This window comes from Leucoraja erinacea, chromosome 6, assembly GCF_028641065.1.
Source record: "Leucoraja erinacea ecotype New England chromosome 6, Leri_hhj_1, whole genome shotgun sequence".
Taxonomy (NCBI): domain Eukaryota; kingdom Metazoa; phylum Chordata; class Chondrichthyes; order Rajiformes; family Rajidae; genus Leucoraja; species Leucoraja erinaceus.
Window position 1 is genome coordinate 59,451,015 of NC_073382.1, and position 15,334 is coordinate 59,466,348.

General features: G+C 43.7%; 1 protein-coding gene across 1 annotated transcript in view; it reads left to right on the forward strand.

Moving 5' to 3' along the window:
- The first annotated feature begins 1,339 nt into the window (after window positions 1–1,339).
- The window catches only part of LOC129698209 (ubiquitin carboxyl-terminal hydrolase 35-like), a 32,041-nt gene continuing 18,046 nt past the window's right edge, over window positions 1,340–15,334 (forward strand). Inside the window, exons 1-3 of the mRNA XM_055637175.1 lie at window positions 1,340–1,534; window positions 2,265–2,957; window positions 14,049–14,184. Of these exons, the coding sequence (XP_055493150.1) occupies window positions 2,276–2,957; window positions 14,049–14,184 (818 nt within the window). The 5' untranslated portion in view covers window positions 1,340–1,534; window positions 2,265–2,275. The remainder of the gene's footprint in view (window positions 1,535–2,264; window positions 2,958–14,048; window positions 14,185–15,334) is intronic.

Consider the following 15,334-nt stretch of genomic DNA (forward strand, 5'->3'; position numbering starts at 1 on the left):
GCGGATGGAACTTAAGTGCCGTGGGAGGACACGTTGCGACCTTCTGTTTCTCTATATACAGATACTTCTGGAACTGTTTCGCTCTCCAGCTGCGCATTTCGTGTCTTGATTTCAGCTTTCCAACATGATCTTTTTTGTTTGCTTTTAACGCTGACGGAGCATGAGATGGGTAGAGCTGCATGAACCTCTGACAACCAAAGATCTCTTGTTAATTCTTCCCTTCCCTTCCCCTCCCCGGGCACTTTCCGTTGCAACCGCAAGATATGCAACACCTGTCCCATTACCTCCCCCCTCGAATCCATTCAAGGACCCAAGCAGTCGTTCCAGGTGCGACAGTGGTTCACCTGTATCTCCTCCAACCTCATCTACTGCATCCGCTGCTCTAGATGTCAGCTGATCTACATCGGTGAGACTAAGCGGAGGTTGAGCGATCGTTTCGCCGAACACCTCCGCTCGGTCTGCAAGAACCTACCTGACCTCCCGGTGGCTCAGCACTTCAACTCCCCGTCCCACTCCCCATCCGACCTCTCTGTCCTGGGTCTCCTCCATGGCCAGAGTGAGCAACACCGGAAATTGGAGGAACAGCACCTCATATTCCGCTTGGGGAGTCTGCATCCTGCGGGCATGAACATTGAATTCTCCCTTGCTGTCTCCTCCCCTTCCTCAGCCCTCGGGCTGTCTCCTCCCATCCCTCAGCCTCCGGGCTCCTCCTCCTCCTTTTTTCCTTCCTTCTCCCCGCCACCCCCTATCAGTCTGAAGAAGGGTTTTGGCTCGAAACGTTGCCCATTTCCTTTGCTCCATAGATGCTGCTGCACTCGCTGAGTTTCTCCAGCATTTTTGTGTACCTTTGACTGACAACTACTGGACCAGTGGAGCGCGGACACAGGGGCGGGGGCTCTTGGAGCGCGGGCACGGGGGGGCGGGGTTGCAGGGGCGCGGGCCACGGGGGAGGGGGGCGGGCTTGCAGGGGGCGCGGCCACATGAGAGGGGGCGGGGCTACGGGGGCGCCATGGGGCACAGGAGCGCGGGCACGGGGGGGCTACGCAGGGGCGCGGCCACAGGCCATGGGGCGAAGAGGGGGGGCGCGGCCACAGGAGAGGGGGCGGGGTTATAGGGGGCGCGGCCATGGGGGGGGGGGGCTACAGGGGCGCGGGCACATGGGGGGGCGGGGTTGCAGGGGGCGCGGCCACATGAGAGGGGGCGGGGCTATAGGGGGCGCGGCCATGGGGGCGGGGTTACGGGATGCGCAGCCACGAGGGGGCGGGGCACGCATCGATTGGTTGCTAAGACATTCATGGGCGGGGCATGTTCACCAACCCTGTCCTGATTGGCTGGAGCGGGAGCGCGCACGGCGCGGGTTGAACGCAAGGGAACGTTCTGATTTAAAGCCGCACGCGCGGGGCAACGGCAGCTTTGGACGGTGCGGTTTCAGTGGTGACGGTCACGGACTTGTGGTCGGGTTTCAGGCCGTGGGAGGAACTCGCTGACGTTAATGTCTTCCCCTCCTCTGCGACCGCTGGACACCCGTGTGAAGGTGGGTAGGTAGGTGGCTTGTGGAGGTGGCCGGAGGGACGGGTGGTCAAAGCCCACCCGCTGCCCACCGGGGCTCGGCGAGGAGTTGGGGACCGCTGCCTGCCCGGCTGCCTGCCTCTGTTGCTATAGCTGCTATTATCTGCTACTATAGTTAGTTATCAGCAGTGACTGCTCCCTGGCGCTGCGAAAGCGGCGTTCAATCAAGTGCACAGACATCGCCGGGATTGTCACATGTAACGGACATAATTCTTACTTGCTGTAGTTTGACATTGATACTGCAGCATAATAGTATATATTTATCTGCTGTCCTGCCCGTAGAACCAACAGCCATAGAGCCATAGTGATACAGTATGGAAACGGGCTCTTAGCCCAACTTGCCCACAACGGCCAGCAATGTTCCAGCTGCACTAGTCCCACTGGCCTGCGCTTGGTCCATATCCCTGCGAACCTGTCCTATCCACGTACCTGTCTGTCTCTTAAATGTTGGCGAAGGAGCCATTTATGTCTAGGCTAGCTACTGTTGGCATATTATATTGTCTGATTCCTATTAAATCTTTTTCTCTTCACCTTGGACCAGTTCTTTGGTCCTCTATTCCCCTGCTCTGGGCAAGAGACTCTGTGCATCGATCCGATCTATGCCTCACATGATTTTGTAATCCTATGGGTGGGATTTTCTTCTAGATTTTATATTGTGAAATTCTAATTCTAATTAATATTGACTTGTTTTTAAGATTGAAAAAACATGGATAAGATTTTAGAAAACATGGACAAGATGTTGTCCCACCATCCAACTTCTATGAAGCATGTAAAACGAATTAAAGAAGCAGCAAAAGAACCTCTCGACCATAAGCAGTGTATGGCCATGTTTGAGTTGTCTACAAAATTCATTCTGTCGGGTGACACACAGTTCCAAAAGGATGTCGGCAAGGAGGTTCTAGAAGCTTTTGCCCAGAACCACACTGCAGATTTTGAGATATTTTTCAATGTAAAATTTATCTTGAAACTGTTGCAAGATGGTTATGGAACACTGAGCAAAAGGAGCAGTGATATTTTGGAGTACATTCATCTAGGGTTAAAATATATTCAAGGTAATACTTCTGTCGATGAAGCATTTCATGCCCTTCAGATTGAGCTTCTCCGCATAGTGTGTGAGAAACCTGGATCAAAGCTCTGTGCCTGTGTTTGTAAACTACTTGCTGAATATCCTCAGTGCATTCCTAATGGAAAGTTTCAAGTGGTGTTTTGCCAGCAACTTGTTAGATGTATAGGCCAGTTCCAATGCACATCACAAGACGAAGATGAAATTGTGAAATTCCTGGATCAAGTAAACAAAGTAAGCGGATTGTTCCAGCAAATCTGGTGGACACAAACTACAGCTATAATTCCCACGTTGCGGGAGCTGTTCACTGTTATTTCATCAACTGGTAAGGAAAATGCACATTTTAATTTAAAAGAAATGATTATTGACTTTGTTTTCCCCTTCATCTCCCCACTCCAGATGCTATAGCCTTCATTGCTTGCAGGCCAATCTGCTTGGCATTGTGGCCTATACTTCTGCATGCTAAACTTGGAAACATTGAGCTCGGAATAAAAAAATCAGCCACCTTTTATTTCTGTTCCTTCCTCTGGAGAATGTTTTTCTCATCTCAGCATCACTACTGATTTGGCTGGGATTGGGTACTGGATGAATCCACAGTTCTCAGTTGTACAATGTACAAACTTAATGTTGAGGCTCTTGCCTCCACAGCAGAGCAGCACTGTTGAAAGGGATGACAATAGTCATGACAGCTCGTAGCTTAATGCCAGTTTTTAGTGTTATTTACAATGGCAAATAATGTATGCTGCCAAGAGAGCACCCATGAGATGCATGCGTAAGAGCAACTCGCCACAAATTAGTACCATTTTAAACAAAAAGTAATAATTTCCAACATGGTTGAGTCTACAAAGCAGAAATAGCTGTATTTGTTATTGAATGTAAGCTCGTGTCAGATGAACAATTGATTATTCTGGTTTATGGGATATTCAGGGTTTTTTTTAGGATGGTAAACCCTACACTAAAACTAAAAACATTGTATGTAGCAAGAGGTTCTTGTCTTTCTTGACCTATAGAAACATAGAAAATAGGTGCAGGAGTAGGCCATTCGGCCCTTCGAGCCTGCACCGCCATTCGATATGATCATGGCTGACGTCCAACTCGGTATCCCATCCCTGCCTTCTCTCCATACCCCCTAATCCCTTTAGCCACAAGGGCCACATCTAACTCCCTCTTAAATATAGCCAATGAACTGGCCTCAACTACCTTCTGTGGCAGAGAATTCCACAGATTCACCACTCTCTGTGTAAAAAATGATTTTCTCATCTCGGTCCTAAAAGACTTCCCTCTTATCCTTAAACTGTGACCCCTAGTTCTGGACTTCCCCAACATCGGGAATAATGTTCCTGCATCTAGCCTGTCCAACCCCTTAAGAATTTTGTACGTTTCTATAAGATCCCCCCTCAATCTTCTGAATTCTAGCGTGTACAAGCCTATCTTTTACTGTGTAATACTGTTCCATTTAGAAACATAGAAACATAGAAATTAGGTGCAGGAGTAGGCCATTCGGCCCTTCGAGCCTGCACCGCCATTCAATATGATCGTGGCTGATCATCCAACTCAGTATCCCGTACCTGCCTTCTCCCCCATACCCCCTGATCCCCTTAGCCACAAGGGCCACATCTAACTCCCTCTTAAATATAGCCAAATGAACTGGCCTCAACTACCCTCTGTGGCAGAGAGTTCCAGAGATTCACCACTCTGTGTGAAAAAAAAGTTCTTCTATCTCGGTTTTAAAGGATTTCCCCCTTATCCTTAAGCTGTGACCCCTTGTCCTGGACTTCCCTAACATCGGGAACAATCTTCCTGCATTAGCCTGTCCAACCCCTTAAGAATTTTGTAAGTTTCTATAAGATCCCCTCTCAATATCCTATATTCTAGAGAGTATAAACCAAATCTATCCAGTCTTTCTTCATAAGACAGTCCTGACATCCCAGGAATCAGTCTGGTGAACCGTCTCTGCACTCCCTCTATGGCGATAATGTCCTTCCTCAGATTTGGAGACCAAAACTGTACGCAATACTCCAGGTGTGGTCTCACCAAGACCCTGTACAACTGCAATTTATTTTATTTATTTATTTATTTTTTTGCCTTTCTTGTATTCTCATGCTAAATAGATGCCATTACCTTGCTTTCATCACAAACATAAAATATTATGCAATGAATTTTAACTTGTAACCAACTGCAATGTAAGGTGCTTACTACAATGTGATGGTGAAACATGGTGCATAATTTTCTTCTTTCTAACTGAGATTGCAATCCCAATCTAAAAACATTAGAGAAAGTGAAGGAATGGTGTCCATTATTGTCAATTGCCTGGCATTACCGAGTGAGGGGGGTAAATATATAGTATTCGGAAAACACACTAAACAAGACACACTGAAAAGGAAAGGACATATACATTTTAAACATTGTAAATAAATAAATAACATACTTTAATTTCATTTGCTTTTTACAGATGAGCTTGCTGTGTGGTAATCTTAGATATGGTAACTTTTTATTCTGAGTCAATGGAACAATGTCAACAAACTCTGTCCTTTGTTCCTGATATGAAAGGACGCCTTTATAAAGAGGTCTGTAATAATGAGAGTAGACTGTAATACTAAATTCTGATTACAAAGTGTTAGCATTAATTTTATCTGAATATGATATTGTTTAGAGGAGGTGAATGTTATCTTGCTGTCAAGAATAGTTCAGGAATAGCTACATCCCCACAGCCATCAGGCTATTGAACCTGGCTCGGACAAAACTCTGAACATTAATTACCCATTATCTGCTATTTGCGCTTTATCAGTTTATTTTTTCATGTGTTTTGTAGTCAATGCCTACTATGTTCTGTTGTGCTGAAGCAAAGCAAGAATTTAATTGTCCTATCAAGGACACATGACAATATACTCACTTGAACTTGAATTACATATTTTCCTATCACAGATATGGCCTGTGCCTTTCCATAAACCAATCAATTGATTGTTGCATTGATTGTTACTTCTGTGTTAAGTAAAGAAAGATGGGCATGTTTGTCAAAAATCATCCACTACTATGTGATAGAATCAAGTGACCTGTGACCTAATTGCTGTGAACATTTTTTTACCTGAAATTTTTTCTCGCAGTCTCAAACACTGAGCATCAATTAATTGAAATATTTACACTGGGTTGGTAATGTAGGATGGTAGGAGTTAGTGAAATTACTCAATTTCAATAACTAGTTGAAGATCTTTTTGAGTAGAACCTTGATCGCAAATATGATTTGGTCTGTGACCTTTGTGGTAATAGGCTGATTATGTTGCCATATGTTATGTGATCCATACATGTGCATCATGCTTTTGCCTACTTGGTGCCCTCTTCAGTGTCAGGAAATCCCATTTAAATCCGACTGCTTATGTACTGCACCAATCTTGACTTTAATAGCAATCTTCTGACCCTTTCCAGCTACATGTAACATTAAGTTTCTTGTTTCTAAACTTGAAGTATCATATTGAGTACACCATTTCCTATACTGGACACTAAAACATGTACCTTTTTACTTTTGGAACCATTGTCCAGATTTTTCACTTCAATGACTAGGTCGGTGCAGTAGCCTGGTTTAACAGGCCACAATGTTATGCATGGCCGTCCGAAGGGGGGGGGGGGGGGGGGGGGTGGTGCGTTGGGTGCGACCGCACCCCCCTTTTTTCCCCTCCCAAGAAAAAATCGCCCAAAAAACAAAAAAAATACGAAAAAAAAGAAGAAAAAAAATTGGAGAAAAAAAATCAACGTTTCGTCTTTGGAAAAGGCCAGTTCTCTGTTCTCCCGTCGCCGGGCAAGAGTGGCTGAATCTGAACCCAACGGCTGTAACCCAGACGCTGCTGCGGCGGAGCCCACTCCCCTCGCCTCTCCCCAAGCCATCCCCAAGCTCACGCCACCCCCGCTGGGCCCACTCCACACCCGCTGGGCCCACTCCACACCCGCTGGGCCCACTCCACACCCGCTGGGCCCACTCCACCCCGCTGGGCCCACTCCACCCTCATCCCCCCCCCCCCCCCGAGGGGGGCCCGGCGCCACCTGTCTTCACCCACCCCTCGCAAGAAAGAGGGGGGGGGGGAGAGGGGGGGAGGGGGAGAGGGAAAGGGGGATTATCCTTAGTGAGATTGCAAAATTAAGGGAGGTTTTAGAGCTATTATATTTTCTCCTCCATATGAATAATATTAAAAAATATCAAATAATATCAAACAATATCAAACATTATTGCAATAGAGGGAGTGCAGAAACGGTTCACCAGACTGATTCCTGGGATGTCAGGACTGTCTTATGAAGAAAGACTGGATAGACTTGGTTTATACTCTTTAGAATTTAGGAGATTGAGAGGGGATCTTATAGAAACTTACAAAATTCTTAAGGGGTTGGACAGGCTAGATGCAGGAAGATTGTTCCCGATGTTAGGGAAGTCCAGGACAAGGGGTCACAGCTTAAGGATAAGGGGGAAATCCTTTAAAACAGAGATGAGAAGAACTTTTTTCACACAGAGAGTGGTGAATCTCTGGAACTCTCTGCCACAGAGGGTAGTGGAGGCCAGTTCATTGGCTATATTTAAGAGGGAGTTAGATGTGGCCCTTGTGGCTAAGGGGATCAGGGGGTATGGAGAGAAGGCAGGTACGGGATACTGAGTTGGATGATCAACCATGATCATATTGAATGGCGGTGCAGGCTCGAAGGGCCGAATGGCCTACTCCTGCACCTAATTTCTATGTTTCTAATTGGAACTGCTTTCTTTTCCTTGATAACAATACCTGTACTGGAAAATATGAATTCCATGGTTTGTGACATAAATACACATTTTAATGGGATCATTATATACAGATGTAACATTTCAATTTAGAGATCGGGGGGAGGGGGCAAATATGCGTCAAGCCGATATCCTAATCGTTAAAGAGTTAAAAGATAGCCTAATCGATAAAGAACTGAGAAGAGGAATCAGAGCTGCCAAGGAAAGGTGCTCTGAGAAGTTGAGGAACAAGTTCTCAGCTAATGACTCTTCTTCAGTTTGGAAGGGCATGCAAGAAATCCCCAGCTATAAGAGGAAAGCCCCCCATTCTTTGGACAATCGTCAGCTGACGAACGACCTGAATGAGTTTTATTGCAGGTTTGAAAATCAGAAACGTAACCCTGGTACCCCCTCCCCAACAAACACAGCCAGACTTCAGTCTGCAAAGAATGGACCCTGCACCCTCTCCTTCCCATTCACCACTTCACACCTACTTAAGGCAAGACTCCAGTATGAAAAGAGTGGACCCTTTCCCACCCCACCCAACACTTCACACCAACTCGCAGCCTGACCTCAGTCTGCAAAGACTGGGCCCTTCTACACCCATCCCACTCCAATTACTCATTTTTAACCAGTCCCTGCCTGCTTCAAAGTCTCCACTATTGTCCCTGTATCCAAAAAGGCAAGGATTACTGTTCTTAATGACTACAGGCTTGTCGCACTGACCTCTGTAGTCATGAAGACCGTTGGAAGGCTTATGCTGGCCAAGCTGAAAAATATCACAATCCTTCTGCTGGACCATTTGCATATTGGGCCAATAGATCTGTGGATGATGCAGTCAATCTGGGCCTGCACTTCGTCCTCCAGCACCTAGACTGTCAGGGAACCTATGTGAGGATTTTGTTTTATTGATTTTAGCTCTGCATTCAACACCATTGTGCCAGAACTAGTACACTCCAAATCTTCTGAGTTGACTGTGCCTGAACCCCTCTGTCGGTTGGATCACCAGCTTTCTGACAGACAGGAAGCAGCATGTGAGGCGGGAAAGCATATCTCGGACCCGCAAACGCTCGGCATAGGAGCACCACAAGATGCGTACTCTCCCCTCTCCTCTACTCTCGCCACACCAATGACTGCACCTCCACAGACACCTCTGTCAAGCTTCTCAAGTTTGCGGATGACACAACCCTGATTGGACTGATCCAGGATGGGATCTCTGTACTCTTTTCAGTTTGACATCTTTCCTATAACATGGTGCCCAGAACTGAACACAATATTCTAAATGCGGTCTCACCAAAGTCTTATACAACTGCAACATGACCTCCCAACTTCTATACTCAATACTCTGACTGATGAAGGCCAAAGTGCCAAAATACTTTTTGACCACCTGATATACCTGCGACATGATCTTCAAGGAACCATGCAACCATCAACCATTCCTCTGCCCACCTGGCTAATTGATCCAGATCCTGCTGCAATCTTTCACAACCATCTTCACTATCTGCAAAACCACTCACTCCTGTATCATCAGCAAACTTGCTAATCTTGCCCTGTTCTGTGACGTTTCACAGAGTGCTGGAGTAACTCGGCGGGCCAGGCTGAGTATAGAAGTTGGAAGGTCATGTTGCAGTTGCATAAGAAGTTGGTGAGGCCGCATTCAGAGTATTGTGTTCAGTTCTGGGCGCCATGTTATAGGAAATATGTCATCAAACTGGAAAGGGTACAGTGAAGATTTATGAGGATGTTGCCAGGACTAGAGAGCCAGAGTTATAGGGAGAGGTTGAATAGGCTGGGACTCTATTTCATGGAGCACAGGAGGATGAGGGATGATCTAATAGAGGTGTATAAAATCATGATTTGAATAGATATGGTTGAGTCTTTTGCCCAGAGTAAGTGAATCGAGGAGCAGAGGACATAAGTTTAAGGTGAACGGCAAAAGATTTAATAGGAATCTGTGGGGTATGTTTTTCACACACAGGGTGGTAGGTGTATGGAACAAGCTGCCAGAGGAGGTTGTTGAGGCAGGGACTATCGCAACATTTAAGAAACAGTTAGACAGGTACATGGATAGGACAGGTTCGGAGGGATATGGATTAAACGTATTCAGGAGGGACTAGTACAGATGGGGCATGCTGGGCCGAAGGGCCTGTTTCCACACTGTATCACTCTATGACCCTATCTTTCCCTCTCAAACCCATTCTCCTGCCTTCTCCCCATTACCTCTGACACCTGTATCAATCAAGAATCTTATCAATCTCCTCCTGAAAAATGTCCATTGACTTGACCTCCACAGCTGTCTGTGGCAATGAATTCCACAGTTCATCACCCTCTGACTTAAGAAATTCCTGCTCATCTCCTTCCTAAAGGAACATCTTTTAATTCTGAGGCTGTGGCCACTGGTCCTACTCTCCCACTAGTGGAAACATCCTCTCCAAATCCACTCCATCCAGGTTTTTACCAGGCTGGGACAGTCGGCAACAGCTTCACAGTGTGTCCCAAAGCTTGTGTCCTGTCCTGCATCACCCAAGGCAGCAGAGATGTTATAGGAGAGGGCAAGCACCGTAACAAAGTAGCTCACGATGGTTTGGGTAACATTCAGAAATGTCTATGCATGCCACATCAGGAATATTACTGAAGAACGGTCTTGACCCGAAATATAATCTATACCATTTCTCCAGATATGCTGCCTGACCCACTGAGTTACTCCAGCACTCTGTGACATGTCACCTATCCATGTTCTCCACAGATGCTGCCTGACTCGCTGAGTTACTCCAGCACTCTGTGAAACGTCGCATATTCATATTCTCCGCAGATGCTGCCTGACCCACTGAGTCACTCCAGCACTTTGTAACTATTTTCCCTTCACCCATCTGCCCAAGCCCACTCTCCCCCCTCCTTTCCTATGTTCCTTTCCACCCATAAACCTGTCTCTGCCTTTACATTTCACTCATCTTTCAAATCTGCCCAACTTATCTACATGCATTTTACTTCTTCACTTTTTAGTCATAGAATAATGCAGTGTGGAAACAGGCCCTTCAGCCCAACTTGCCCACACCGACCGACATGTCCCATCTAAACTAGTCCCACTCACACGCGTCTGGCCCATATCGATCTAAATCTGTCCTATCCATGTACGTGTCCAAATGTCTCAAACTGTAGGGTAGTCCCAGTCTTAACTACCTCCTCTGGCAGCTTGTTACATACACCCAGCACCCTTTGTGTGAAAAGGCTACCTCAAGTTCCTGTTAATTTTGGAAATATTGGTCATAAATTTGGTGCAAAAATGCCCCAAAATAAGGCTCAGAATGCATCAGAGAGCATCTAAAACCCCCGGCATCTTCACGCTTCGCGCATGTGATTTCATATTAAGTTTTTTGTAATCCTGTCATGCCACCCCCCTTTTTGAAAAGCTTCGTACGGGTCTGTTATGGTACTTCAGCGATTTACAAATTCTTACAGCTTCGAAAATACGAACTCTTCTTTGAAACTGAACATGCAGATCTGCATTCTGCCTGAATAACATGAATATGATATTGTGCTGTACAATGGTCCTTGTTCAGTCCCTAAAATTAAGAAATTTAATAACAATTTGAATGTCATGACATTTCCAACAAATACTTAGCAAAAAACACTATTCCTTTTAATTTAAAACTGCAGAGAAATAAATATTGCATATTGGCAATATTTGGTGGATTATTTGAGGTGCAAAGTAAAATTATCGTTTTGCAATTGATCAATGCAATGCTTTTTGCATAGTGTTTTCATCATGCTAAACCGTAATGTAGTATTCACTGCACATTGCATTCTCAATTTGTTTCCCTTAAAATAGACCAAATGACAAGTTGTGCATTTTACTAGGAAAGAACCGCAGATGCTGGTTTAAATCGAAGGTAGACATAAAATGCTGGAGTAACTCTGCGGGCGAGGCAGCATCTCTGGAAAGATGCAATGGGTGACGTTTCGGGTCGCGAAACCCCCCCCACCAAAAAAAAATTGTGCTTGCCTAGTCACTGGCTCTGTATACCATATTACGCTGCTGGTTATAGGGTTCAATCCAACACCACATTTTGCTTGCAGTTGAATTGCAATTCCTATCATAATCTTCAGACTCTAGCAACTACTTCCCTGATAATGCTTACTTGTGCATCAGTCCTGATTCTGTGTGCTGCCTATACTCTCTAGTTGGTGGAGCTTTGGCGGCCTCTTACTTGATATCTTCTTTGCACATCTGGCAAACGGGATATTCAGTATCTTCACAAAATAGTTGTATTTTACATTCTATTTGTAAACATTAAGTTAATTTGTGCATGAGTATATTTAATTTAGACTTTAGAGACAAAGCGAGGAAACGGGCCCTTCGGCCCACCATCTGCGCCGACCAGCGATCACCCCATACACTAACATTGTCTTGCACACTAGGGACAATTAACAATTTACAGATCTAAATTAACCTACAAACCTGTACATCTTTGGAATGTGGGACGAAACTGGAGCACTTTGAGAAAGCCACAGGGAGAACGGTCAAACACAGTACAGCCAGCACCCATAGTCTGGATCGAACCCGGGACTGTCGCTATAAGGCAACAACTCTAACTGTTGTGCCAATGTGCTGCCCCTTCATTTCTTGCCTGATTTTTTTTTTTTCCCCTTCTAATGCCATCTAGTGGCTGTTCATTGCTAAATGAATTGTTTATGATTTGGAGCCTGTTACATCAGTTGAGAAAAAGTGATATTGTTTTCTCTCTAGCAAAAGCATAGATAGCTCCCACTTGGCCAAGTATCAACACGCATTTCAAAGATGGTTTATCAAGCAAAATGTAACCAGTCAATCTCAAGGCAGATGATAAAATATTGTTTCAGGGATATTGTTTAATGCTCATTTAAGGGAGGGAAAGGTTTTGGACAATTGTAGGAGCTCTCCAATCAGATTCAGCGCAACCCTGGTTTAATATTTGAAATTTCAATCTGGTCATAAAGCAGCGGTCAAGCAGCAGAACTGGTACAGATGATTCTGTAAGCAGCAATGTGATGAAGAGCTGATAGTGTATTACATTAACAAATTATTATTAGTGAGAATAAAAACAACATAGCATTCTTTGAATAGTATTTGAGATCCTTTGCGCCTTCTAAGGAAGAAGACTAGATCTCAGTTTAAAGGCAGCACCCACATGAGTGCAGCACCTTTTCTCAATACTGCACAAGTTTAAGCCCCTATTTTTGTTTTTCCATCTCTGGAATGAGACTGTTTTCCATTGTCCACTACTAACCCATGATGAGAATCCCACCACTGACATTATGTAACAATTGGATTCCACAATTATATCTGGCATTACAATTACAGTTAATGGACTTTGCCTTTTCAAAGACCTAGAACTTCAACTTTGTCTATGTGGACTGATCAAATACTGAAGCATCATAGCAATTGAACATGTTATGTGATCTAATAAAATGTCACAACCTTTCTCCATTTGAACTACTGTAGTTCTGTTGTCTTGTCTCGTTTAAAGGGCACTGCATAAGGAACTATTTGCACTGGCACAAGAGAAGGCCAAGGAACAAACTAGATCACATGATGATTTGTAGCAATACAATTTTGCGAATTTACTTTTTCTTGAGGTACTCTGCCAAAAAAATGTTTGTTTTTTTGGGGGTTTGTCATTTTATGGCCTTTCATAACAGAAAACGCAAAGAAACCAGATAGTTTACATTAATTTTTAATTGAGAGCATTGTTACATTTTTAACTACATTTTGAATGAGAGAGCACTGTATATTCTGTACAGCTCACTTGTGTTACCGTATTTAAATTACTGTGTGGAAGTATGGGGCAACACCTACAAAACCACCTTACAATCACTAAGCACACTACAAAAAAGAGTTATTCGTATAGTAAACAATGTAGGATATCATGAACACACCAATATACTGTATTTAAAATTACACACCTTAAAGATTAAGGATCTGGTAGAATTTAAGACTGCGCAAATAATTTATAAAGCAAAAAATAAACTGCTACCTGTAAACATACAAAAACTGTTCAAAGACAGAGGGGGGTTATAACTTTAGAGGGAAACTAAACTTGAAACAACATTATGCTCGGACCAATTTAAAAAGCATGTGTATTTCCATTTGTGGGGTGGTTTTGTTGAATGGTCTTGACAAAACGATTAAACAAAGTATGAATATAATGCAATTTAAAAAAATGTACAAAAGAAATATCTTTGAAAAGTACAGTAATGAGGAAGGAGAATGTAAATCTCACAGATGTTAATGGTGCTAGTTCTTTTTGTTCTTTTCTTTTTTTGTTCTTTTTTTCTTAATAGCTTGTTTGGAGTAGTTTTATTTGAATTGTCTGTTTAGTTTATTTTATTGAATTTTGCATTTGTTAATGGTGAAGAATGGGGGTAGGACTTGACAAGCATAGGCTTCTTCCTATCCCTTTTCGAACGAGTCTAATGTGTATTATGTTGAAATTGGCTTTTGATTTTTTAATTTATGTATGTTATGTATATGTGTGTGTATATATATATGTGTATGTATTTGTGTATATATATGTATGTATATATATAATTTTCCTTTTATTTATTCATTTTCATCTTATCTTTTCTACTTTTTGTTTTAATCGTTCGAAATAAAGATATTCATTCAACTACAAAATAAAAGTTGTTGTGGGTATTTTGCAGTCGGATCTGATGGGCCATCAAATGCATTGGCCACTGTGGTCCATTATGTTCCATTGGAAATCATGGATGAGGTCATTCAAAACTTGGCGAATGATGATTGCATCACAGATGTAGAGATGAAGACTGCTTTGACCAAGTAAGTCGTATGGGGTAGTTGCAAATTGTCAAAATGGTGATCTTCACTTAATATATTCAACTGTATTCATCGGGTGCAAATTTGAACCACCAATTTTCTATAATGTTCTATTCGGAGGAACTGACGAAAGGGTATTTTATATTGCCATGAGTCTTGGTACACTGAGGCAAATGGCAAAGAAGCTGTCCTAATCTTCTATCATAAGCCTTTTTGACATCTTGGCAGTTGTGGTGAAGGCTTGGAAATATGTCACTGTCATAAGCCAGACTTGCATCAAGATGTATGAAAACTTTACTGCAACCAAGGAATTTGGGAATAAGGGGATTGGGAAGACTGGTGACAAACTAAACTATGAAGAGCAAAATTCTGGGCATATTTTAGGCATGCGTATTTAGCAATGAGGACTTAAAATGAAATAACTTAATTTATTAAAAGCTGCAAATGGCCAGGAAGGAAGATTAAGTTTTGAAAGTCAAAGTTTGCCTCTGAATTGTGTTGATTTCCTGAAACTCATTTTCATCTTCCAGTATTTGTCAATGTTGAATTACGGAAAACCTTTTTGTTCATAAAGTGTCAAGTTAATTTTGTTAAGTGACAGTCGTATACATTTTACTAAATGACAGTGCCGCATACATACAGTCACATACATACTGTGACAGTCACGGGGCCGCCTCACTGGGACCTCCGACGCTTTGCCCACTGACCTGGATTCCACTCCCCATGGGCCTCCACCATCGACTCTACCGATCCTCACTCCACTGCCCTCTAGCAGACCGGAGGAATCTGCTATAAACCCACTGACTCCCATGGCTATCTGGACTACACTTCTTCCCACTCTGCTTCCTGTAAGGACTCCATCCCCCTACTCCCAATTCCTCCTTCTACGCCGCATCTGCACCCAGGATGAGGTGTTCCAAACCAGGGCATCGGAGATGTCCTCATTCTTCAGGGAACGGGGGTTCCCCTCTTCTACTATAGATGAAGCTCTCACCATGGCCTCTTCTATACCCTGCAACTCTGCTCTCACTCCCCCCACATACATTAACGTTTTATCACTCTTTTGTCACTTATTTGTCTAGTCTGAAGACTAGACAAATAGTTTCTCTAGTTTCTCTAGAATTTTTTAAAAAGGTAGTTATTTTTCCAGTTT